This window comes from Chiloscyllium plagiosum, unplaced genomic scaffold (assembly GCF_037043375.1).
Source record: "Chiloscyllium plagiosum isolate Xiang-an unplaced genomic scaffold, Cpla_swu_hap1 HiC_scaffold_24, whole genome shotgun sequence".
In the NCBI taxonomy this organism is placed as follows: domain Eukaryota; kingdom Metazoa; phylum Chordata; class Chondrichthyes; order Orectolobiformes; family Hemiscylliidae; genus Chiloscyllium; species Chiloscyllium plagiosum.
The window spans coordinates 564,720-587,508 of NW_028270162.1; the positions used below are offsets into that span (position 1 = coordinate 564,720).

General features: G+C 55.1%; 1 protein-coding gene across 9 annotated transcripts in view; it reads left to right on the top strand.

The window, feature by feature from the left end:
• The window catches only part of ncor2 (nuclear receptor corepressor 2), a 418,107-nt gene that overhangs the window by 233,050 nt on the left and 162,268 nt on the right, over positions 1-22,789 (top strand). For 8 of the 9 annotated variants that reach the window (XM_087999801.1, XM_087999810.1, XM_087999806.1 and 5 more), the window contains exon 14: positions 16,796-16,894. In XM_087999801.1, the coding sequence (XP_087855927.1) occupies positions 16,796-16,894 (99 nt within the window). The remainder of the gene's footprint in view (positions 1-16,795; positions 16,895-22,789) is intronic. The other variant, XM_087999805.1, reaches the window with a different exon arrangement.

Below are 22,789 nucleotides of genomic sequence, written 5' to 3' on the forward strand. Positions count from 1 at the left end.
CGCAGTGTGTGAGGTTACAGCGTAGCTGGGCGCAGTGTGTGAGGTTACAGCATCGCTGGGCGCAGTGTGTGAGGTTACAGCATCGCAGGGTGCAGTGAGTGAGGTTACAGCATCGCTGGGCACAGTGTGTGAGGTTACAGTGTCGCTGGGTGCAGTGTGTGAGGTTACAGTGTCGCTGGGCGTAGTGTGTGAGATTACAGCGTCGCTGGGCGCAGTGAGTGAAGTTACAGCGTCGCTGGGTGCAGTGAGTGAGGTTACAGCGTCGCTGGGTGCAGTGAGTGAGGTTGCACTGTCGCTGGGTGCAGTGAGTGAGGTTACACTGTCGCTGGATGCAGTGTGTGAGGTTACACTGTCGCTGGATGCAGTGTGTGAGGTTACACTCGCTGGGTGCAGTGAGTGAGGTTACACTGTCGCTGGGTGCAGTGAGTGAGGTTACACTGTCGCTGGATGCAGTGTGTGAGGTTACACTGTCGCTGGGTGCAGTGAGTGAGGTTACACTGTCGCTGGATGAAGTGTGTGAGGTTACACTGTCGCTGGGTGCAGTGAGTGAGGTTCCACTGTCGCTGGATGAAGTGTGTGAGGTTACACTGTCGCTGGGTGCAGTGAGTGAGGTTACACTGTCGCTGGGTGCAGAGTGTGAGCTTACACTGTCGCTGGGTGCAGTGAGTGAGGTTACACTGTTGCTGGGTGCAGTGAGTGAGGTTACACTGTTGCTGGGTGCAGTGAGTGAGGTTACACTGTCGCTGGGTGCAGAGTGTGAGGTTACAGCGTCGCTGGGTGCAGTGCGTGAGATTACAGCGTTGCTGGGTGCAGTGTGTGAGGTTACAGCGTTGCTGGGCGCAGTGTGTGAACTTACAACTGGGCACGGTGCGTGAGATTACAGCGTCGCTGGGTGCAGTGTGTGAGGTTACAGTGTCGCTGGGCGCAGTGTGTGAGGTTACAGCATCGCTGGGCACAGTGTATGAGGTTACAGTGTCGCTGGGCGCAGTGTGTGAGGTTACAGCGTCGCTGGGCGCAGTGTGTGAGGTTACAGCGTCGCTGGGCACAGTGTGTGAGGTTACACTGTCACTGGGCACAGTGTGAGGTTACAGTGTCGCTGGGCGCAGTGTGTGAGGTTACAGCATCACTGGGCGCAGTGTGTGAGGTTACAGTGTTCCTGGGCGCAGTGTTTGAGGTTACACTGTCGCTGGGCACAGTGTGCGAGCTTACAGCTTCACTGGGCGTAGTGTATGAGGTTACAGTGTCGCTGGGTGCAGAGTGTGAGATTACTGCGTCGCTTGGTGCAGTGAGTGAGGTTACACTGGCGCTGGGTGCAGTGAGTGAGGTTACAGCGTCACTGGGTGCAGAGTGTGAGGTTACACTGTCGCTGGGTGCAGTGAGTGAGGTTACACTGTCGCTGGGTGCAGAGTGTGAGCTTACACTGTCGCTGGGTGCAGTGAGTGAGGTTACACTGTTGCTGGGTGCAGTGAGTGAGGTTACACTGTGGCTGGGTGCAGAGTGTGAGGTTACAGCGTCGCTAGGTGCAGTGAGTGAGGTTACACTGTCGCTGGGCGCAGTGTGTGAGGTTACAGCGTCGCTGGGTGTAGTGAGTGAGGTTACGCTGTCACTGGGCATAGTGTGTGAGGTTACAGTGTCGCTAGGCGCAGTGTGTGAGGTTACACTGTCACTGGGCGCAGTGTGTGAGGTTACACTGTCACTGGGCACAGTGTGTGAGGTTACAGTGTCGCTGGGCGCAGTGTGTGAGGTTACAGCATCACTGGGCGCAGTGTGTGAGGTTACAGCTTCACTGGGCGCAGTGTGTGAGGTTACAGCGCCACTGGGCACAGTGTGTGAGGTTACAGCTTCACTGGGTGCAGTGTCTGAGATTACAGCATCGCTGGGCACGGTGCGTGAGGTTACAGCGTCGCTGGGTGCAGTGCGTGAGATTACAGCGTCGCTGGGTGCAGTGTGCGAGGTTACAGCGTCGCTGGGCGCAGTGTGTGAGGTTACAGCGTCGCTGGACGCAGTGTGTGAGATTACAGTGTCGCTGGGCACAGTGTGTGAGGTTACAGTGTCGCTGTGCGCAGTGTGTGAGGTTACAGCATCGCTGGGCGCAGTGTGTGAGGTTACAGCGTCGCTGGGCACAGTGTGTGAGGTTACAGCATCGCTGGGCGCAGTGTGTGAGGTTACAGCATCGCTGGGCACTGTGTGTGAGGTTACAGCATCGCTGGGCACAGTGTGTGAGGTTGCAGCGTCGCTGGGCACAGTGTGTGAAGTTTATGCATCGCTGGGCGCAGTGTGTGAGGTTACAGTGTCGCTGGGCACAGTGTGTGAGGTTACAGCATCGCTGGGCACAATGTGTGAGGTTACAGCGTCGCTGGGCACAGTGTGTGAGGTTACAGTGTCGCTGGGCACAGTGTGTGAGGTTACAGCATCGCTGGGCACAATGTGTGAGGTTACAGCGTCGCTGGGCACAATGTGTGAGGTTACAGTGTCGCTGGGCACAGTGTATGAGGTTACTGTGTCGCTGGGTGCAGTGTGTGAGGTTACAGTGTCGCTGGGCGCAGTGTGTGAGGTTACAGCGTCGCTGGGCGCAGTGTGTGAGGTTACAGCGTCGCTGGGCGCAGTGTGTGAGGTTACAGCTTCACTGGGCACAGTGTGTGAGGTTACAGCTTCACTGGGTGCAGTGTCTGAGATTACAGCATCGCTGGGTGCAGTGTGTGAACTTACAACTGGGCACGTTGCGTGAGATTACAGCGTCGCTGGGCACTGTGTGTGAGGTTACAGTGTCGCTGTGCGCAGTGTGTGAGGTTACAGCATCGCTGGGCACAATGTGTGAGGTTACAGCGTCGCTGGGCACTGTGTGTGAGGTTACAGCATCGCTGGGCGCAGTGTGTGAGGTTACAGCTTCACTGGGCGCAGTGTGTGAGGTTACAGTGTCACTGGGCACGGTGCGTGAGGTTACAGCGTCGCTGGGTGCAGTGCGTGAGATTACAGCGTCGCTGGGTGCAGTGTGTGAACTTACAACTGGGCACGTTGCGTGAGATTACAGCCTCGCTGGGTGCAGTGTGTGAGGTTACAGCGTCGCTGGGCACTGTGTGTGAGGTTACAGCATCGCTGGGCGCAGTGTGTGAGGTTGCAGCGTCGCTGGGCACAGTGTGTGAGGTTTATGCATCGCTGGGCGCAGTGTGTGAGGTTACAGTGTCGCTGGGCACAGTGTGTGAGGTTACAGCATCGCTGGGCACAATGTGTGAGGTTACAGCGTCGCTGGGCACAGTGTGTGAGGTTACAGTGTCGCTGGGCGCAGTGTGTGAGGGTACAGCGTTGCTGGGTGCAGTGTGTGAGGTTACAGCATCGCTGGGTGCAGTGAGTGAGGTTACAGCATCGCTGGGTGCAGTGTGTGAGGTTACAGTGTCGCTGGGTGCAGTGTGTGAGGTTACAGTGTCGCTGGGCGCAGTGTGTGAGGTTACAGCGTCGCTGGGCGCAGTGAGTGAAGTTACAGCGTCGCTGGGCGCAGTGTGTGAGGTTACAGCGTCGCTGGCCATAGTGAGTGAAGTTACAGCGTCGCTGGGCGCAGTGTGCGAGGTTACACTGTCACTGGGCGCATTGAGTGAAGTTACAGCGTCGCTGGGTGCAGTGACTGAAGTTAGAGCGTCGCTTCGTGCAGTGTGTGAGGTTACAGCTTCACGGCGCAGTGTGTGAGGTTACAGCATCGCTGGGCGCAGTGTGTGAGGTTACAGCAATCCTGGGCGCAGTGTTTGAGGTTACACTGTCGCTGGGCACAGTGTGTGAGGTTACAGCTTCACTGGGCGCAGTGCGTGAGATTACAGCGTCGCTGGGTGCAGTGTGTGAGGTTACAGCATCGCTGGGCGCAGTGTGTGAGGTTACAGTGTCGCTGGGCGCAGTGTGTGAGGTTACAGCATCGCTGGGCACAGTGTGTGAGGTTACACTGCCACTGGTCACAGTGTTTGAGGTTACACTGTCGCTGGGCACAGTGTGTGAGGTTACAGCTTCACTGGGTGCAGTATCTGAGATTACAGCATCGCTGGGCACGGTGCGTGAGGTTACAGCGTCGCTGGGTGCAGTGCGTGAGATTACAGCGTCGCTGGGCGCAGTGTGTGAGGTTACAGTGTCGCTGGGCCCAGTGTTTGAGGTTACAGCGTCGCTGGGTGCAGAGTGTGAGATTACAGCGTCGCTTGGTGCAGTGAGTGAGGTTACACTGTCGCTGGGTGCAGTGAGTGAGGTTACAGCGTCACTGGGCGCAGAGTGTGAGGTTACAACGTCGCTGGGTGCAGAGTGTGAGGTTACACTGTCGCTGGGTGCAGTGAGTGAGGTTACACTGTCGCTGGGTGCAGTGAGTGAGGTTACACTGTGGCTGGGTGCAGAGTGTGAGGTTACAGCGTCGCTGGGTGCAGTGAGTGAGGTTACACTGTCGCTGGGTGCAGTGTGTGAGGTTACACTGTCGCTGGGTGCAGAGTGTGAGGTTACACTGTCGCTGGGTGCAGTGTGTGAGGTTACAGCGTCGCTGGGTGCAGTGTGTGAGATTACACTGTCACTGGGCGCAGTGTGTTTGGTTACAGTGTAGCTGTGCGCAGTGAGCGAGGTTACAGCGTCACTGCACACAGTGTGTGATGTTAAAGTGTCACGGCACAGTGTGCGAGGTTACAGCGTCGCTGGGCGCAGTGTGAGGTTACAGTGTCGCTGTGCGCAGTGTGTGAGGTTACAGCGTCGCTGGGCGCAGTGTGTGAGATTACAGCATCGCTGGGTGCAGTGTGTGAGGTTACAGCGTCGCTGGGCGCAGTGTGTGAGGTTACAGTGTCGCTGGGCGCAGTGTGTGAGGTTACAGTGTCGCTGGGCACAGTGTGCGAGGTTACAGCTTCACTGGGTGCAGAGTGTGAGATTACAGCGTTCCTGGGTGCAGAGTGTGAGGTTACAACGTCGCTGGGTACAGAGTGTGAGGTTACACTGTCGCTGGGTGCAGTGTGTTTGGTTACAGTGTAGCTGTGCGCAGTGTGTGAGGTTACAGCATCACTGCGCACAGTGTGTGATGTTAAAGTGTCACTGGGCACAGTGTGCGAGGTTACAGCGTCGCTAGGCGCAGTGTGTGAACTTACAGCTTCGCTGGGCACAGTGTGTGAGGTTACAGCTTCACTGGGCGCAGTGTGTGAGGTTACAGCGTCGCTGGGTGCAGTGTGTGAGATTACAGTGTCGCTGGGCACAGTGTATGAGGTTACTGCATTGCTGGGTGCAGTGTGTGATTACAGCGTCACTGGGCGCAGTGTGTGAGGTTACAGCATCGCTGGGCGCAGTGTGTGAGGTTACAGCGTCGCTGTGCGAGTGTGAGTTTACAGCGTCGCTGGGCGTAGTGTGTGAGTTTACTGCGTCGCTGGGCGCAGTGTGTGAGGTTACAGCGTCGCTGGGTGCAGTGTGCGAGGTTACAGCATCGCTGGGTGCAGTGTGTGAGGTTACAGCATCGCTGGGCACAGTGTGTGAGGTTACAGCGTCGCTGTGCGAGTGTGAGTTTACAGCGTCGCTGGGCGTAGTGTGTGAGTTTACTGCGTCGCTGGGCGCAGTGTGTGAGATTACAGCGTCACTGGATGCAGTGTGTGAACTTACAGTTGCACTGGGCGCAGGGTGTGACTTTACAGCGTCGCTGGGTGCAGTGTGTGAGGTTACAGCGTTCCTGGGCGCAGTGTTTGAGGTTACACTGTCGCTGGGCACAGTGTGCGAGGTTACAGCTTCACTGGGCGCAGTGTGTGAGGTTACAGCGTCGCTTGGTGCAGTGAGTGAGGTTACACAGTCGCTGGGTGCAGTGAGTGAGGTTACAGCGTCACTGGATGCAGAGTGTGAGGTTACAGCATCGCTGGGTGCAGTGAGTGAGGTTACACTGTCGCTGGATGCAGTGTGTGAGATTACAGCGTCCCTGGGCGCAGTGTGTGAGTTTACACTGTCGCTGGTTGCAGTGAGTGAGGTTACACTGTCGCTGCGCACAGTGTGTGAGGTTACAGCGTCGCTGGGTGCAGTGTGTGAGATTACACTGTCGCTGGGTGCAGTGTGTGAGGTTACAGCTTCACTGGTCGCAGTGTGTGAGGTTACAGCATCGCTGGGCACAGTCTGTGAGGTTACAGCGTCACTGAGCGCAGTGTGTGAGGTTACAGTGTCGCTGGGCACAGTCTGTGAGGTTACAGCGTCACTGAGCGCAGTGAGTGAGGTTACTCTGTCGCTGGGTGCAGTGAGTGAGGTTACACTGTCGCTGGGTGCAGAGTGTGAGGTTACACTGTCGCTGGGCACAGTGTGTGAGGTTACAGCGTCGCTGGGTGCAGTGTGTGAGGTTACAGCATCGCTGGGCATAGTGTGCGAGGTTACAGCGTCGCTGGGCGCAGTGTGTGAGATTACAGTGTCGCTGGGCACAGTGTGTGAGGTTACAGTGTCGCTGTGCGCAGTGTGTGAGGTTACAGCGTCGCTGGGCGCAGTGTGTGAGGTTACAGCATCGCTGGGTGCAGTGTGTGAGGTTACAGCATCGCTGGGTGCAGTGAGTGAGGTTACAGCATCGCTGGGCACAGTGTGTGAGGTTACAGTGTCGCTGGGTGCAGTGTGTGAGGTTACAGTGTCGCTGGGGGCAGTGTGTGAGGTTACAGCATCGCTGGGCACAGTGTGTGAGGTTACAGTGTCGCCGGGCGCAGTGTGTGAGGTTACAGTGTCGCTGGGCGCAGTGTGTGAAGTTACAGCGTCGCTGGGCGCAGTGTGTGAGGTTACAGCGTCGCTGGCCGTAGTGAGTGAAGTTACAGCGTCGCTGGGCGCAGTGTGTGAGGTTACAGCATCGCTGGGCGCAGTGTGTGAGGTTACAGCATCGCTGGGCACTGTGTGTGAGGTTACAGCATCGCTGGGCACAGTGTGTGAGGTTGCAGCGTCGCTGGGCACAGTGTGTGAAGTTTATGCATCGCTGGGCGCAGTGTGTGAGGTTACAGTGTCGCTGGGCACAGTGTGTGAGGTTACAGCATCGCTGGGCACAATGTGTGAGGTTACAGCGTCGCTGGGCACAGTGTGTGAGGTTACAGTGTCGCTGGGCACAGTGTGTGAGGTTACAGCATCGCTGGGCACAATGTGTGAGGTTACAGCGTCGCTGGGCACAATGTGTGAGGTTACAGTGTCGCTGGGCACAGTGTATGAGGTTACTGTGTCGCTGGGTGCAGTGTGTGAGGTTACAGTGTCGCTGGGCGCAGTGTGTGAGGTTACAGCGTCGCTGGGCGCAGTGTGTGAGGTTACAGCGTCGCTGGGCGCAGTGTGTGAGGTTACAGCTTCACTGGGCACAGTGTGTGAGGTTACAGCTTCACTGGGTGCAGTGTCTGAGATTACAGCATCGCTGGGTGCAGTGTGTGAACTTACAACTGGGCACGTTGCGTGAGATTACAGCGTCGCTGGGCACTGTGTGTGAGGTTACAGTGTCGCTGTGCGCAGTGTGTGAGGTTACAGCATCGCTGGGCACAATGTGTGAGGTTACAGCGTCGCTGGGCACTGTGTGTGAGGTTACAGCATCGCTGGGCGCAGTGTGTGAGGTTACAGCTTCACTGGGCGCAGTGTGTGAGGTTACAGTGTCACTGGGCACGGTGCGTGAGGTTACAGCGTCGCTGGGTGCAGTGCGTGAGATTACAGCGTCGCTGGGTGCAGTGTGTGAACTTACAACTGGGCACGTTGCGTGAGATTACAGCCTCGCTGGGTGCAGTGTGTGAGGTTACAGCATCGCTGGGCACAATGTGTGAGGTTACAGCGTCGCTGGGCACTGTGTGTGAGGTTACAGCATCGCTGGGCGCAGTGTGTGAGGTTGCAGCGTCGCTGGGCACAAGTGTGTGAGGTTTATGCATCGCTGGGCGCAGTGTGTGAGGTTACAGTGTCGCTGGGCACAGTGTGTGAGGTTACAGCATCGCTGGGCACAATGTGTGAGGTTACAGCGTCGCTGGGCACAGTGTGTGAGGTTACAGTGTCGCTGGGCGCAGTGTGTGAGGGTACTGCGTTGCTGGGTGCAGTGTGTGAGGTTACAGCATCGCTGTGTGCAGTGAGTGAGGTTACAGCATCGCTGGGTGCAGTGTGTGAGGTTACAGTGTCGCTGGGTGCAGTGTGTGAGGTTACAGTGTCGCTGGGCGCAGTGTGTGAGGTTACAGCGTCGCTGGGCGCAGTGAGTGAAGTTACAGCGTCGCTGGGCGCAGTGTGTGAGGTTACAGCGTCGCTGGCCATAGTGAGTGAAGTTACAGCGTCGCTGGGCGCAGTGTGCGAGGTTACACTGTCACTGGGCGCATTGAGTGAAGTTACAGCGTCGCTGGGTGCAGTGACTGAAGTTAGAGCGTCGCTTCGTGCAGTGTGTGAGGTTACAGCTTCACGGCGCAGTGTGTGAGGTTACAGCATCGCTGGGCGCAGTGTGTGAGGTTACAGCAATCCTGGGCGCAGTGTTTGAGGTTACACTGTCGCTGGGCACAGTGTGTGAGGTTACAGCTTCACTGGGCGCAGTGCGTGAGATTACAGCGTCGCTGGGTGCAGTGTGTGAGGTTACAGCATCGCTGGGCGCAGTGTGTGAGGTTACAGTGTCGCTGGGCGCAGTGTGTGAGGTTACAGCATCGCTGGGCACAGTGTGTGAGGTTACACTGCCACTGGTCACAGTGTTTGAGGTTACACTGTCGCTGGGCACAGTGTGTGAGGTTACAGCTTCACTGGGTGCAGTATCTGAGATTACAGCATCGCTGGGCACGGTGCGTGAGGTTACAGCGTCGCTGGGTGCAGTGCGTGAGATTACAGCGTCGCTGGGCGCAGTGTGTGAGGTTACAGTGTCGCTGGGCCCAGTGTGTGAGGTTACACTGCCACTGGTCACAGTGTTTGAGGTTACACTGTCGCTGGGCACAGTGTGCGAGGTTACAGCGTCGCTGGGTGCAGAGTGTGAGATTACAGCGTCGCTTGGTGCAGTGAGTGAGGTTACACTGTCGCTGGGTGCAGTGAGTGAGGTTACAGCGTCACTGGGCGCAGAGTGTGAGGTTACAACGTCGCTGGGTGCAGAGTGTGAGGTTACACTGTCGCTGGGTGCAGTGAGTGAGGTTACACTGTCGCTGGGTGCAGTGAGTGAGGTTACACTGTCGCTGGGTGCAGAGTGTGAGGTTACAGCGTCGCTGGGTGCAGTGAGTGAGGTTACACTGTCGCTGGGTGCAGTGTGTGAGGTTACACTGTCGCTGGGTGCAGAGTGTGAGGTTACACTGTCGCTGGGTGCAGTGTGTGAGGTTACAGCGTCGCTGGGTGCAGTGTGTGAGATTACACTGTCACTGGGCGCAGTGTGTTTGGTTACAGTGTAGCTGTGCGCAGTGAGCGAGGTTACAGCGTCACTGCACACAGTGTGTGATGTTAAAGTGTCACGGCACAGTGTGCGAGGTTACAGCGTCGCTGGGCGCAGTGTGAGGTTACAGTGTCGCTGTGCGCAGTGTGTGAGGTTACAGCGTCGCTGGGCGCAGTGTGTGAGATTACAGCATCGCTGGGTGCAGTGTGTGAGGTTACAGCGTCGCTGGGCGCAGTGTGTGAGGTTACAGTGTCGCTGGGCGCAGTGTGTGAGGTTACAGTGTCGCTGGGCACAGTGTGCGAGGTTACAGCTTCACTGGGTGCAGAGTGTGAGATTACAGCGTTCCTGGGTGCAGAGTGTGAGGTTACAACGTCGCTGGGTGCAGAGTGTGAGGTTACACTGTCGCTGGGTGCAGTGTGTTTGGTTACAGTGTAGCTGTGCGCAGTGTGTGAGGTTACAGCATCACTGCGCACAGTGTGTGATGTTAAAGTGTCACTGGGCACAGTGTGCGAGGTTACAGCGTCGCTAGGCGCAGTGTGTGAACTTACAGCTTCGCTGGGCACAGTGTGTGAGGTTACAGCTTCACTGGGCGCAGTGTGTGAGGTTACAGCGTCGCTGGGTGCAGTGTGTGAGATTACAGTGTCGCTGGGCACAGTGTATGAGGTTACTGCATTGCTGGGTGCAGTGTGTGATTACAGCGTCACTGGGCGCAGTGTGTGAGGTTACAGCATCGCTGGGCGCAGTGTGTGAGGTTACAGCGTCGCTGTGCGAGTGTGAGTTTACAGCGTCGCTGGGCGTAGTGTGTGAGTTTACTGCGTCGCTGGGCGCAGTGTGTGAGGTTACAGCGTCGCTGGGTGCAGTGTGCGAGGTTACAGCATCGCTGGGTGCAGTGTGTGAGGTTACAGCATCGCTGGGCACAGTGTGTGAGGTTACAGCGTCGCTGTGCGAGTGTGAGTTTACAGCGTCGCTGGGCGTAGTGTGTGAGTTTACTGCGTCGCTGGGCGCAGTGTGTGAGATTACAGCGTCACTGGATGCAGTGTGTGAACTTACAGTTGCACTGGGCGCAGGGTGTGACTTTACAGCGTCGCTGGGTGCAGTGTGTGAGGTTACAGCGTTCCTGGGCGCAGTGTTTGAGGTTACACTGTCGCTGGGCACAGTGTGCGAGGTTACAGCTTCACTGGGCGCAGTGTGTGAGGTTACAGCGTCGCTTGGTGCAGTGAGTGAGGTTACACAGTCGCTGGGTGCAGTGAGTGAGGTTACAGCGTCACTGGATGCAGAGTGTGAGGTTACAGCATCGCTGGGTGCAGTGAGTGAGGTTACACTGTCGCTGGATGCAGTGTGTGAGATTACAGCGTCCCTGGGCGCAGTGTGTGAGTTTACACTGTCGCTGGTTGCAGTGAGTGAGGTTACACTGTCGCTGCGCACAGTGTGTGAGGTTACAGCGTCGCTGGGTGCAGTGTGTGAGATTACACTGTCGCTGGGTGCAGTGTGTGAGGTTACAGCTTCACTGGTCGCAGTGTGTGAGGTTACAGCATCGCTGGGCACAGTCTGTGAGGTTACAGCGTCACTGAGCGCAGTGTGTGAGGTTACAGTGTCGCTGGGCACAGTCTGTGAGGTTACAGCGTCACTGAGCGCAGTGAGTGAGGTTACTCTGTCGCTGGGTGCAGTGAGTGAGGTTACACTGTCGCTGGGTGCAGAGTGTGAGGTTACACTGTCGCTGGGCACAGTGTGTGAGGTTACAGCGTCGCTGGGTGCAGTGTGTGAGGTTACAGCATCGCTGGGCATAGTGTGCGAGGTTACAGCGTCGCTGGGCGCAGTGTGTGAGATTACAGTGTCGCTGGGCACAGTGTGTGAGGTTACAGTGTCGCTGTGCGCAGTGTGTGAGGTTACAGCGTCGCTGGGCGCAGTGTGTGAGGTTACAGCATCGCTGGGTGCAGTGTGTGAGGTTACAGCATCGCTGGGTGCAGTGAGTGAGGTTACAGCATCGCTGGGCACAGTGTGTGAGGTTACAGTGTCGCTGGGGGCAGTGTGTGAGGTTACAGTGTCGCTGGGGGCAGTGTGTGAGGTTACAGCATCGCTGGGCACAGTGTGTGAGGTTACAGTGTCGCCGGGCGCAGTGTGTGAGGTTACAGTGTCGCTGGGCGCAGTGTGTGAAGTTACAGCGTCGCTGGGCGCAGTGTGTGAGGTTACAGCGTCGCTGGCCGTAGTGAGTGAAGTTACAGCGTCGCTGGGCGCAGTGTGCGAGGTTACACTGTCACTGGGCGCATTGAGTGAAGTTACAGCGTCGCTGGGTGCAGTGACTGAAGTTAGAGCGTCGCTTCGTGCAGTGTGTGAGGTTACAGCTTCACGGCGCAGTGTGTGAGGTTACAGCATCGCTGGGCGCAGTGTGTGAGGTTACAGCGTTCCTGGGTGCAGTGTGTGAGGTTACAGCGTCGCTGGGTGCAGTGTGTGAGGTTACACTGTCGCTGGGTGCAGTGTGTGAGGTTACAGCGTTCCTGGGTGCAGTGTGTGAGGTTACAGCGTCGTTGGGTGCAGTGTGTGAGGTTACAGCGTTCCTGGGCACAGTGTGTGAGGTTACAGCATCGCTGTGCGCAGTGTGTGAGGTTACAGCGTCGCTGGGAGCAGTGTGTGAGGTTACAGCATCGCTGGGCGCAGTGTGTGAGGTTACAGCTTCACTGGTGGCAGTGTGTGAGGTTACAGCTTCACTGGTGGCAGTGTGTGAGGTTACAGCGTCACTGAGCGCAGTATGTGAGGTTACAGTGTCGCTGGGTGCAGTGTGCGAGGTTACAGCGTCACTGAGCGCAGTATGTGAGGTTACAGTGTCGCTGGGTGCAGTGTGCGAGGTTACAGCATCGCTGGGTGCAGTGTGTGAGGTTACAGCGTCGCTGTGCGAGTGTGAGTTTACAGCGTCGCTGGGCGTAGTGTGTGAGTTTACTGCGTCGCTGGGCGCAGTGTGTGAGATTACAGCGTCGCTGGGTGCAGTGTGCGAGGTTACAGTGTCGCTGGGTGCAGTGTGTGAGGTTACAGCGTCGTTGGACGCAGTGTGTGAGGTTACAGCATCGCTGGGTGCAGTGTGTGAGGTTACAGCATCGTTGGGCACAGTGTGTGAGGTTACAGTGTCGCTGGGTGCAGTGTGTGAGGTTACAGCATCGCTGGGCACCGTGTGTGAGGTTACAGTGTCGCTGGGCGCAGTGTGTGAGATTACAGCGTAGCTGGGCGTAGTGTGTGAGGTTTCTGAGTCACTGGGCACAGTGTGTGAGGTTACAGTGTCGCCGGGCGCAGTGTGTGAGGTTACAGTGTCGCTGGGCGCAGTGTGTGAAGTTACAGCGTCACTGAGCGCAGTATGTGAGGTTACAGTGTCGCTGGGTGCAGTGTGCGAGGTTACAGCATCGCTGGGTGCAGTGTGTGAGGTTACAGCGTCGCTGTGCGAGTGTGAGTTTACTGCGTCGCTGGGCGTAGTGTGTGAGTTTACTGCGTCGCTGGGCGCAGTGTGTGAGATTACAGCGTCGCTGGGTGCAGTGTGCGAGGTTACAGTGTCGCTGGGTGCAGTGTGTGAGGTTACAGCGTTGTTGGACGCAGTGTGTGAGGTTACAGCATCGTTGGGCACAGTGTGTGAGGTTACAGTGTCACTGGGTGCAGTGTGTGAGGTTACAGCATCGCTGGGCACAGTGTGTGAGGTTACAGTGTCGCCGGGCGCAGTGTGTGAGGTTACAGTGTCGCTGGGCGCAGTGTGTGAAGTTACAGTGTCGCTGGGCGCAGTGTGTGAGGTTACAGCGTCGCAGGGTGCAGTGTGTGAGGTTACAATGTCGCTGGGCGCAGTGAGTGAAGTTACAGTGTTGCTGGGCGCAGTGTGTGAGGTTACAGAGTCACTGGTTGCAGTGTGTGAGGTTACAGCGTCGCTGGGCGCAGTGAGTGAAGTTACAGTGTCGCTGGGCGCAGTGTGCGAGGTTACAGTGTCGCTGGGCGCAGTGAGTGAAGTTACAGTGTCGCTGGGCGCAGTGTGTGAGGTTACAGCGTCGCTGGGCGCAGTGTGTGAGGTTACAGCGTCGCTGGGCGCAGTGAGTGAAGTTACAGTGTCGCTGGGCGCAGTGTGCGAGGTTACAGCGTAGCTGGGCGCAGTGAGTGAAGTTACAGTGTCGCTGGGTGCAGTGTGCGAGGTTACAGCGTCGCTGGGCGCAGTGTATGAGGTTACAGCGTCGCTGGGCGCAGTGTGTGAGGTTACACTGTCACTGGGCGCAGTGTGTGAGGTTACACTGTCACTGGGCACAGTGTGTGAGGTTACAGTGTCGCTGGGCGCAGTGTGTGAGGTTACAGCATCACTGGACGCAGTGTGTGAGGTTACAGCGTCGCTGGGTGCAGTGTGTGAGGTTACAGCTTGACTGGGCGCAGTATGTGAGGATACACTGTCACTGGGCGCAGTGTGTGTGGTTACAGAGTAGCTGTGCGCAGTGAGCGAGGTTACAGAGTCACTGCGCACAGTGTGTGATGTTAACGTGTCACTGGGCACAGTGTGTGAGGTTACTGCGTCGCTGGGCGCAGTGTGTGAGGTTACAGCATCGCTGGGCACCGTGTGTGAGGTTACAGTGTCGCTGGGCGCAGTGTGTGAGATTACAGCGTAGCTGGGCGTAGTGTGTGAGGTTACAGAGTCACTGGGCACAGTGTGTGAAGTTACAGTGTCGCTGGGCGCAGTGTGTGAGGTTACAGCGCCGCAGGGTGCAGTGTGTGAGGTTACAGTGTCGCTGGGCGCAGTGAGTGAAGTTACAGTGTTGCTGGATGCAGTGTGTGAGGTTACAGAGTCGCTGGTTGCAGTGTGCGAGGTTACAGCGTCGCTGGGCGCAGTGAGTGAAGTTACAGTGTCGCTGGGCGCAGTGTGTGAGGTTACAGCGTCGCTGGGCGCAGTGTGTGAGGTTACAGCGTCGCTGGGCGCAGTGAGTGAAGTTACAGTGTCGCTGGGCGCAGTGTGCGAGGTTACAGCGTCGCTGGGCGCAGTGAGTGAAGTTACACTGTCACTGGGCGCAGTGTGTGAGGTTACAGCGTTGCTGGGCGCAGTGTGTGAGGTTACACTGTCACTGGGCGCAGTGTGTGAGGTTACACTGTCACTGGGCACAGTGTGTGAGGTTACACTGTCACTGGGCACAGTGTGTGAGGTTACAGTGTCGCTTTGCACAGTGTGCGAGGTTACAGCTTGACTGGGCGCAGTATGTGAGGATACACTGTCACTGGGCGCAGTGTGTGTGGTTACAGAGTAGCTGTGCGCAGTGAGCGAGGTTACAGAGTCACTGGACGCAGTGTGTGAGGTTACACTGTCGCTGGGTGCAGTGAGTGAGGTTACAGCGTCGCTGGGTGCAGTGAGTGAGGTTACACTGTCACTGGGCGCAGTGTGTGAGGTTACACTGTCACTGGGCACAGTGTGTGAGGTTCCAGTGTCGCTGGGTGCAGTGTGTGAGGTTACAGTGTCGCTGGGTGCAGTGAGTGAGGTTACACTGTCGCTGGGTGCAGTGAGTGAGGTTACAGCGTCGCTGGGTGCAGTGAGTGAGGTTGCACTGTCGCTGGGTGCAGTGAGTGAGGTTACACTGTCGCTGGATGCAGTGTGTGAGGTTACACTGTCGCTGGATGCAGTGAGTGAGGTTACACTGTCGCTGGATGCAGTGTGTGAGGTTACACTGTCACTGGGCGCAGTGTTTGCGGTTACAGCGTCGCTGGGTGTAGTGTGCGACGTTACAGTGTCGCTGGGCACAGTGTGTGAGGTTACACTGTCACTGGGCGCTGTGTGTGAGGTTACAGCTTCGCTGGGCGCAGTGTGTGAGGTTACAGCGTCCCGGGGTGCAGTGTGTGAGGTTACTGCGTCACTAGCCGAGTGTGGGTTTACAGCGTCGCTGGGTGCAGTGTGCGAGGTTACAGTGTCGCTGGGCACAGTGTGTGAGGTTACATCGTCGCTGGGGTCAATGTATGAGGTTACATCGTCACTGGGGGCAATGTGTGAGGTTACACTGTCACTGGGCGCATTGTGTGAAGTTACAGTGTCGCTGGGCACAGTGTGTGAGGTTGCAGTGTCGCTGGGCACAGTGTGTGAGGTTACACTGTCATTGGGCGGCATGTGAAAGGTTACATCGTCGCTGGGGGCAATGTGTGAGGTTACAGCGTCACTGGGCGTAGTGTGTGAGGTTACAGCGTCGGTGGGCACAGTGTGTGAGATTACAGCATCGCTGGGTGCAGTGTGTGAGGTTACACTGTCACTGGGCACAGTGTGTGAGGTTACAGCGTCGCTGGTGGCAATGTGTGAGGTTACAGCGTCGCTAGGCGCAGTGTGTGAGGTTACAGCGTCGCTAGCCGAGTGTGAGTTTACAGCGTCGCTTGGCGTAGTGTGTGAGGTTACAGCGTCGCTGGGCACAGTGTGTGAGGTTACAGCGTCGCTGGGTGCAGTGTGTGAGATTACAGAGTCGCTGGGCGCAGTGTGTGAGGTTACACTGTCGCTGGGCGCAGTGTGTGAGGTTACACTGTCGCTGGACGCTGTGTGTGAGGTTACAGCGTCGCTGGACGCAGTGTGTGAGGTTACAGCGTCGCTGGATGCAGTGTGTGAGGTTACACTGTCACTGGGTGCAGTATGTGAGATTACAGCATCGCTGGACGCAGTGTGTGAGGTTACAGCGTCGCTGGACACAGTGTGTGAGGTTACACTGTCACTGAGCACAGTGTGTGAGGTTACAGTGTCGCTGGACGCAGTGTGTGAGGTTACAGTGTCGCTGGGTGCAGTGTGTGAGGTCACAGTGTCACTGGGCGCAGTGTGTGAGGTTACACTGTCACTGGGCACAGTGTGTGAGGTTACACTGTCACTGGGCACAGTGTGTGAGGTTACAGTGTCACTGGGCGCAGTGTGTGAGGTTACACTGTCACTGGGCGCAGTGTGTGAGGTTACACTGTCACTGGGAGCAGTGTGTGAGGTTACAGCGTCGCTGGGCACAGTGTGTGAGGTTACAGTGTCGCTGGGCGCAGTGTGTGAGGTTACACTGTCACTGGGCACAGTGTGTGAGGTTACAGCGTCGCTGGGCACAGTGTGTGAGGTTACAGCGTCGCTGGACGCAGTGTGTGAGGTTACAGTGTCGCTGGACGCAGTGTGTGAGGTTACACTGTCACTGGGAGCAGTGTGTGAGGTTACAGCGTCGCTGGGCACAGTGTGTGAGGTTACAGCGTCGCTGGACGCAGTGTGTGAGGTTACAGTGTCGCTGGGCGCAGTGTGTGAGGTTACAGTCACTGGTCACAGTGTGTGAGGTTACAGCGTTGCTGGGCACAGTGTGTGAGGTTACAGCGTCGCTGGACGCAGTGTGTGAGGTTACAGTGTCGCTGGGCGCAGTGTGTGAGGTTACAGTGTCACTGGGCACAGTGTGTGAGGTTACACTGTCACTGGGCGCAGTGTGTGCGGTTACAGGTATGCTCGGTGCTGTGAGGTATAATTTTTGTATTTTGTCAATATATTTCACATGAAATATGTTTATTTTGTTGCAGAAGGTTTCTGATTGTGTCCTTTACTATTACTTATCGAAAAAGAGTGAGAACTATAAAGCCCTATTGAGGCGGAACTACCGTCGCAGAGGAAGGGGTCAGGTGAGAAACTGAACCTCGAGTCACTCCTGGAATGTCTGTGGAATCCATACCTTTTGTGGTGTTCTGCACAAGAGGGTGATCATGCGTTTATTTGATTACTGAAGACAATAGCATGTTTTTGTTATTTTTATTTTGATCTCTGGATTGAGGGAGTACAGTATCTCTCAAAGCGTTGCAGCGCTGCCATCTTGTGGGTTTCTGGAGTATTTCCCTTGTGACCAGCTTCTCTCCAGAAGTTTCTCTCCAGTACTCTGTGTGTTGAGTCATCAAGTCATAGAGATGTACAGCATGGAAACAGACCCTTCGGTCCAACCCGTCCATGCCGACCAGATATGCCAACCCAATCTAGTCCCACCTGCCAGCACTCTGCCCATGTCTCTCCAAACCCTTCCTATTCATATCCCCATTCAGATGCCTCTTAAATGATGCAACTGTACCAGCCTCCACCACATCCTCTGGCAGGTTATTCCGTACACGTACCACCCTCTGTGTGGAAAATTTGCCCTTAGGTCTGTTTTATATCTTTCCCCTCTCACCCTAAATCTATGCCCTCTAGTTCTGGATTCCCCTACTCCAGGGAAAAGATTTTGTCTATTTACCCTATCCATGCCCCTCATGATTTTATAAACCTCTATAAGGTCACCCCTCAGCTTTCGACGCCCCAGGGAAAACAGCCCCAGCCTTTTTATCCTCTCCCTCACGCCTATTGTAGTGAAGAGTTGTTGGTCCTACATGCTTGGCAACTAAACTACAATTTATTTATATTGTGCCTTAAACATAATGAAGCATCAAAAATTGCCAACAAGGTGCACAGCACTGTCTCACAAAGTGTGACTCTAAACTACATTTGTACCTTTCTGTAGGTACAACTACAGGGTAAGGGTCCTTTCAAGTTCCAGCGATTACTTTGCTGAGTTCAAAGTCCAGCGTTTTGCAACAACTCATGTTAACGTAATTTTAATATTTATTAATTAAGTTGAGCTACTGTAACAGACAAGGGAACTAACCTGCTTCTTGCCTCAGTCTTGCTCTCTGTGATACTATAAAATTTCCAGAGTTTGTGAGAACTTGCACAAGTTCTGGTTTTCATTACATCCAACCAAACAGGTGGGATATCAACTTAACGTTGCATCAAAAAGATTCCTTCTGTGGCATTACAGTATTCTCTTATTTCTGGGGAGGGGGGGCGTCGTTGTCAGTGAGGGACAAGGGGAAAGTCGGCGACGGCGGGGAGGGGGGGGTTTGTCAGTGAATGTGGGCAGGGGAATTGTCAGGGCGGGAGGGTCAAAACGGGGTAAAAACAATGACTGCAGATGCTGGAAACCAGATTCTGGATTAGTGATTCTGGAAGAGCACAGCAATTCAGGCAGCATCCAAGGAGCTTTGAAATTGACGTTTCGGGCAAAAGCCCTTCATCAGGAATAAAGGCAGAGAGTCTGAAGCGTGGAGAGATAAGCTAGAGGAGGGTGGGGGTGGGGAGAGAGTAGCATAGAGTACAATAGGTCAGTGGGGGAGGGGATGAAGGTGATAGGTCAGGGAGGACAAGTCCGGACAAGTCATGGGGACAGTGTGGAGCTGCAAGTTTAAAACTTCAACAGTTTCCTCATTTCCCCTTCCCCCACCTCACCCTAGTTCTAAACTTCCAGCTCAGCACTGTCCCCATGACTTGTCCGGACTTGTCCTACGTGCCTAGCTCCTTTTCCACCTATCCACTCCACCCTCTCCTCCATGACCTATCACCTTCATCCCCTCCCCCACTCACCTATTATACTCTATGTTACTTTCTCCCCACCCCCACCCTCCTCTAGCTTATCTCTCCATGCTTCAGGCTCTCTGCCTTTATTCCTGATGAAGGGCTTTTGCCCAAAAGGTCGATTTCAAAGCTCCTCGGATGCTGCCTGAACTGCTGTGCTCTTCCAGCACCACTGATCCAGGGCAGGAGGGTCAGTGAGGAGGGCGCTGTTTGTGAGGAAGGAGGGAAGGGTCAGTGAGTATAAGGAGGGTTGTCAGTGAGGGACAAGGGGAGGGTTGATGAGAGAGGGATGCGGTGGACGTGGTTGTCAGTTAGAGGGGGATTGTGAGGGATAAGTGAGGGACTGGGGGGAGGGTCACCGAGAGATGGTGGAGGGTCAGTGAGGGATGATGGGAGGATCAGTGAGGTGGGGGGGGGGGGGGGGAGGGTCAGCGTGGGACGGGGGAGGGTCAGCGAGGGACGGGGAAGGGTCAGCGAAGGACGGAAGAGGGTCAGCGTGGGACGGGTGGAGGGTCAGCGAGGGACGGGGGAGGGTCAACGAGGGACGGAAGAGGGTCAGCATGGGACGGGGGGAGGGTCAGCGAGGGACAGGGGGAGGGTCAATGAAAGGGGGGGGTGGAGGGTGTCAGTGCGTTTTTCCCACTGTCTGGAATATCTGGGAAGAGTTGATGTGGGTGTTTCTGCTCCTGGCAGAGTTGTCTCTGAAATTCCTCAAAGGGATTAAATCAGTAGTTTGTGTTGTCAGGCCATTCACAGCCATCAGGAATGTATAAGGTTCCCCCACCCCGAGGTCTGCCCTCTCCTCTCCTCCCACCCCACTCCTAGGCTCATCCTCCTTCCCCATGTGTCTGCCTGCACCCTCCCTTTCCCTCCCCTCCCGGTCTCGCCTCCCCTCCCGGTCTTGCCTCCCCGTCTCTCCTCCCCTTCCCTCCCGGAATCTCCTCCCCATCTCCTCCCCTACCCCAGGGTCTGCCCTGCACTCCCCGCTGGATCTGCCCTCCCCTCGTCCCCGGGTCTGCCCTCCCCTCGTCCCCGGGTCTGCCCTCCCCCCCCCCCCCCGCCGGCTGTTCTTTCTCAGGCGTTTTTCATGCATTTGTGTTCTTACTGTCCTTTGGATGTCATTGATCAGTCGTAGACTTGCCAACTGTAAGGGCATTTAAATGGTCATTGGGTAAACATATGGATGATAATGGAATAGTGTGGGATAGATAGGCTTCAGATTGGTTCCACAGGTCGGCGCAACATCGAGGGCCGAAGGGCCTGTACTGCGCTGTAACGTTCTATGTTCTACTGCTGCATTATCGGCCAGTCAAAGAGGTTTGATCTGTTTCTTTCAGAGTTTCAAAGCTAAGAATTACACCACACTCTCTCCATCTTTCAATGAAGTTTGACAGATATCTGCTCTTATTTAAAATCTTTATTATTTTTCTATCTGTGAGCACATTTTGCACCCAATGGTAACTTTGCTGTTTTAGGTATTGTCCTTTTAATGAGTTGCTGTGTATTCTTTCTGTAAGTAATCCCCTACATTGAATAAATGTGACTGTCAGTTTTAACCTGTACTTAACCATTATTGTGATGTTCCAAGATTTGAAATTGACCAGTAAAGATTGACTCCGAGGATTGTATAAAATAGTTTGTGGTGAAGATTGTAGATTAAGAATGTAATTCTCTGTTATTGATTAGTTGGTCGTTAGTGATGGGAAATTGGCCAAGATGATGGGCATTTACTACTATGTATTGGCCAAGATTCCTGATGGGGACATCACTTTGGCCTCTCTCTGAATGACTGCCTGCGGTATCTGTTCATTGTTGAGAAGTTTCAACACATCACCGTCCTGATATAGTTCTTAACAATGCTATAAGTGACATCCTGTCCGACCCTGCTGAACTTTCCCTCCTTGTCCTTTTCCATCATCTCTAGCCTTTGACACGGTTGGCCACACCATCCACTTCCTACACGTCTGCACTGTAAACAGCTGGGAGTGCAAGCTCTTTGTCCATCTGTGAACTGATTATAGCCAGAGAATAATTTGCAAAGGCTTCTGCCCCTGCTGCTGAGCTATTAGACCTGGAGTCCCCCCATCACCCAAGAAGGCTCAGAGTGAGTGAATGCTATGGTGGCAAGTGAAATACCTGGAGATGCAGCCTGGTCCAATCCACGACCTGGTTGCATTGTGTCTTTGTAGCAGTATTACAGTGAAAGTTACTGATGCAGCATTGAAGGGCAGTAGCGACTTACAGGTGAATTGAAGATGTGAACTGAGGAATCTTAGAAGCTGCACAGTATCAGATGTAAATGTCTGTTCATGTAAAATGTGTGTGGCTGGTGCCTCTGGAGCGTGCCCTGAGATGGTTCCCACATGGAGATCATTCAGAAAAATTGAGGAGCTGAATTGACCAGAAGCTTGTTGTGGTTTCCTAGTTGAGGTCTCCTGATGTCCAGCTTGTTTTTGGTGAGATTGTTAAGGTGTGTATTAATGAGGTGAATTGTGTATAAACAACGTGTTTAATAATCAGTAATGACCATCAGTTGACATCTTGCTGCTGGTAGGAGAAAGTGAAGACTGCAGTTGCTGGAGATCAGAGTTGAGAATATAGTGCTGGAAAGACACAGCAGGCCTGGCAGCTTCTCAGATGCTGCCCATCTTGCTGCTGCTGCCTCGTGAATTCCCTCATTATGGTGCTTGGGAAAAGAGACAGAACGAGACAATCTGGACAGGAACCTCATAACACACTTCACCTGATTCTGCCTCGTGTCCCACCAGAGACCACCTTGTTCAGACCCTGGGAGATTCCACCAATTGTGTTTGGTTCATGCTTTAAAGTCCCTTCCATAGCTCACCTCTTCGCCTGGTAACAGTCTGAGATGCTGCTGTTTGCAGCCACTTGCTGAGGAACCTCCTGGAGTTGCCACTGTGTCTCTACCCCCTCTTCACTCCTGGCCCAGCTCACCCAACGCACAAAGCCCTGCTGGTCTCACTGACCTTACTCTCTGTTGAGTTCCACATCTCTGTCCAACTTGTAAATATCTCCATCACCTATTCCAGTTTTTCACTGTCACTCCACCTTTCCCAAAATATAATGGTCTCATCATCATCTCTAAACAGTTCCTCCAGTCACCACTTCACACAAAATCCTTCAATCATTATCATCACTTTCAGGACGTGCTCATTGCCAGGATCCTGACTAGGAATTTCTCCTTGTCTGTCTGAACATAATTGTTAGGAACAGGAGCTGCTCCATCATTAAATACTCCATCCATTCCAGCCAGCTTCCTACCTGGGGAAGCTGTGAGTGAACTTGCATCATTTCAGTCTGGGAGGCGCAAGTTATTGCAGATGCAGGAATTTATACTGAAAATAAAAAATGCTGGAGATCACAAGGGTCAGACAGCATCCATGGAGAGAGAGCAAGCTAACGTTTCAAGTCTAGATGATTCTTCATCAAAGCTGACATGAAGTGTGGAGAGGGCAGCATTTATGCAATTGTGGGGTTGAGAGTGTGGTGCTGGAAAAGCACAGCAAGTCAGGCAGCATCCAAGGAGCAGGAAAATCGACGTTTCGAGCCGAAGCCCTTCTTCAGGAAGCATGTGCAAGTGTGTGTGCGGGAAGAGTGGCGGGGATGTGCTGAGGGAGAAAGTGTTGATACTGCTGATAGGATTGGGAAAAGAGACGTGGGACTTCTGATATGTCTCTCTTCTCCCCCCATCCCATTGCTCTCTCTCTCTCCTCCCCCCACAGTCTGTCCCTCCTCCCTCCCCACGCTCTCTCCTTCCTCCCTCCCCATGCTCTCTCCTTCCTCCCTCCCCACGCTCACTCCCTCCTCCCTCCCCATGCTCTCTCCCTCCTCCCTCCCCACGCGCTCTCCTTCCTCCCTCCCTACGCTCTCTCCTTCCTCCCTCCCCACGCTCTCTCCCTCCTCCCTCCCCACGCTCTCTCCTTCCTCCCTCCCCACGCTCTCTCCCTCCTCCCTCCCCATGCTCTCTCCCTCCTCCCTCCCCACGCTCTCTCCTTCCTCCCTCCCCACGCTCTCTCCCTCCTCCCTCCCCACGCTCTCTCCTTCCTCCCTCCCCACGCTCTCTCCTTCCTCCCTCCCCACGCTCTCTCCTTCCTCCCTCCCCATGCTCTCTCCCTCCTCCC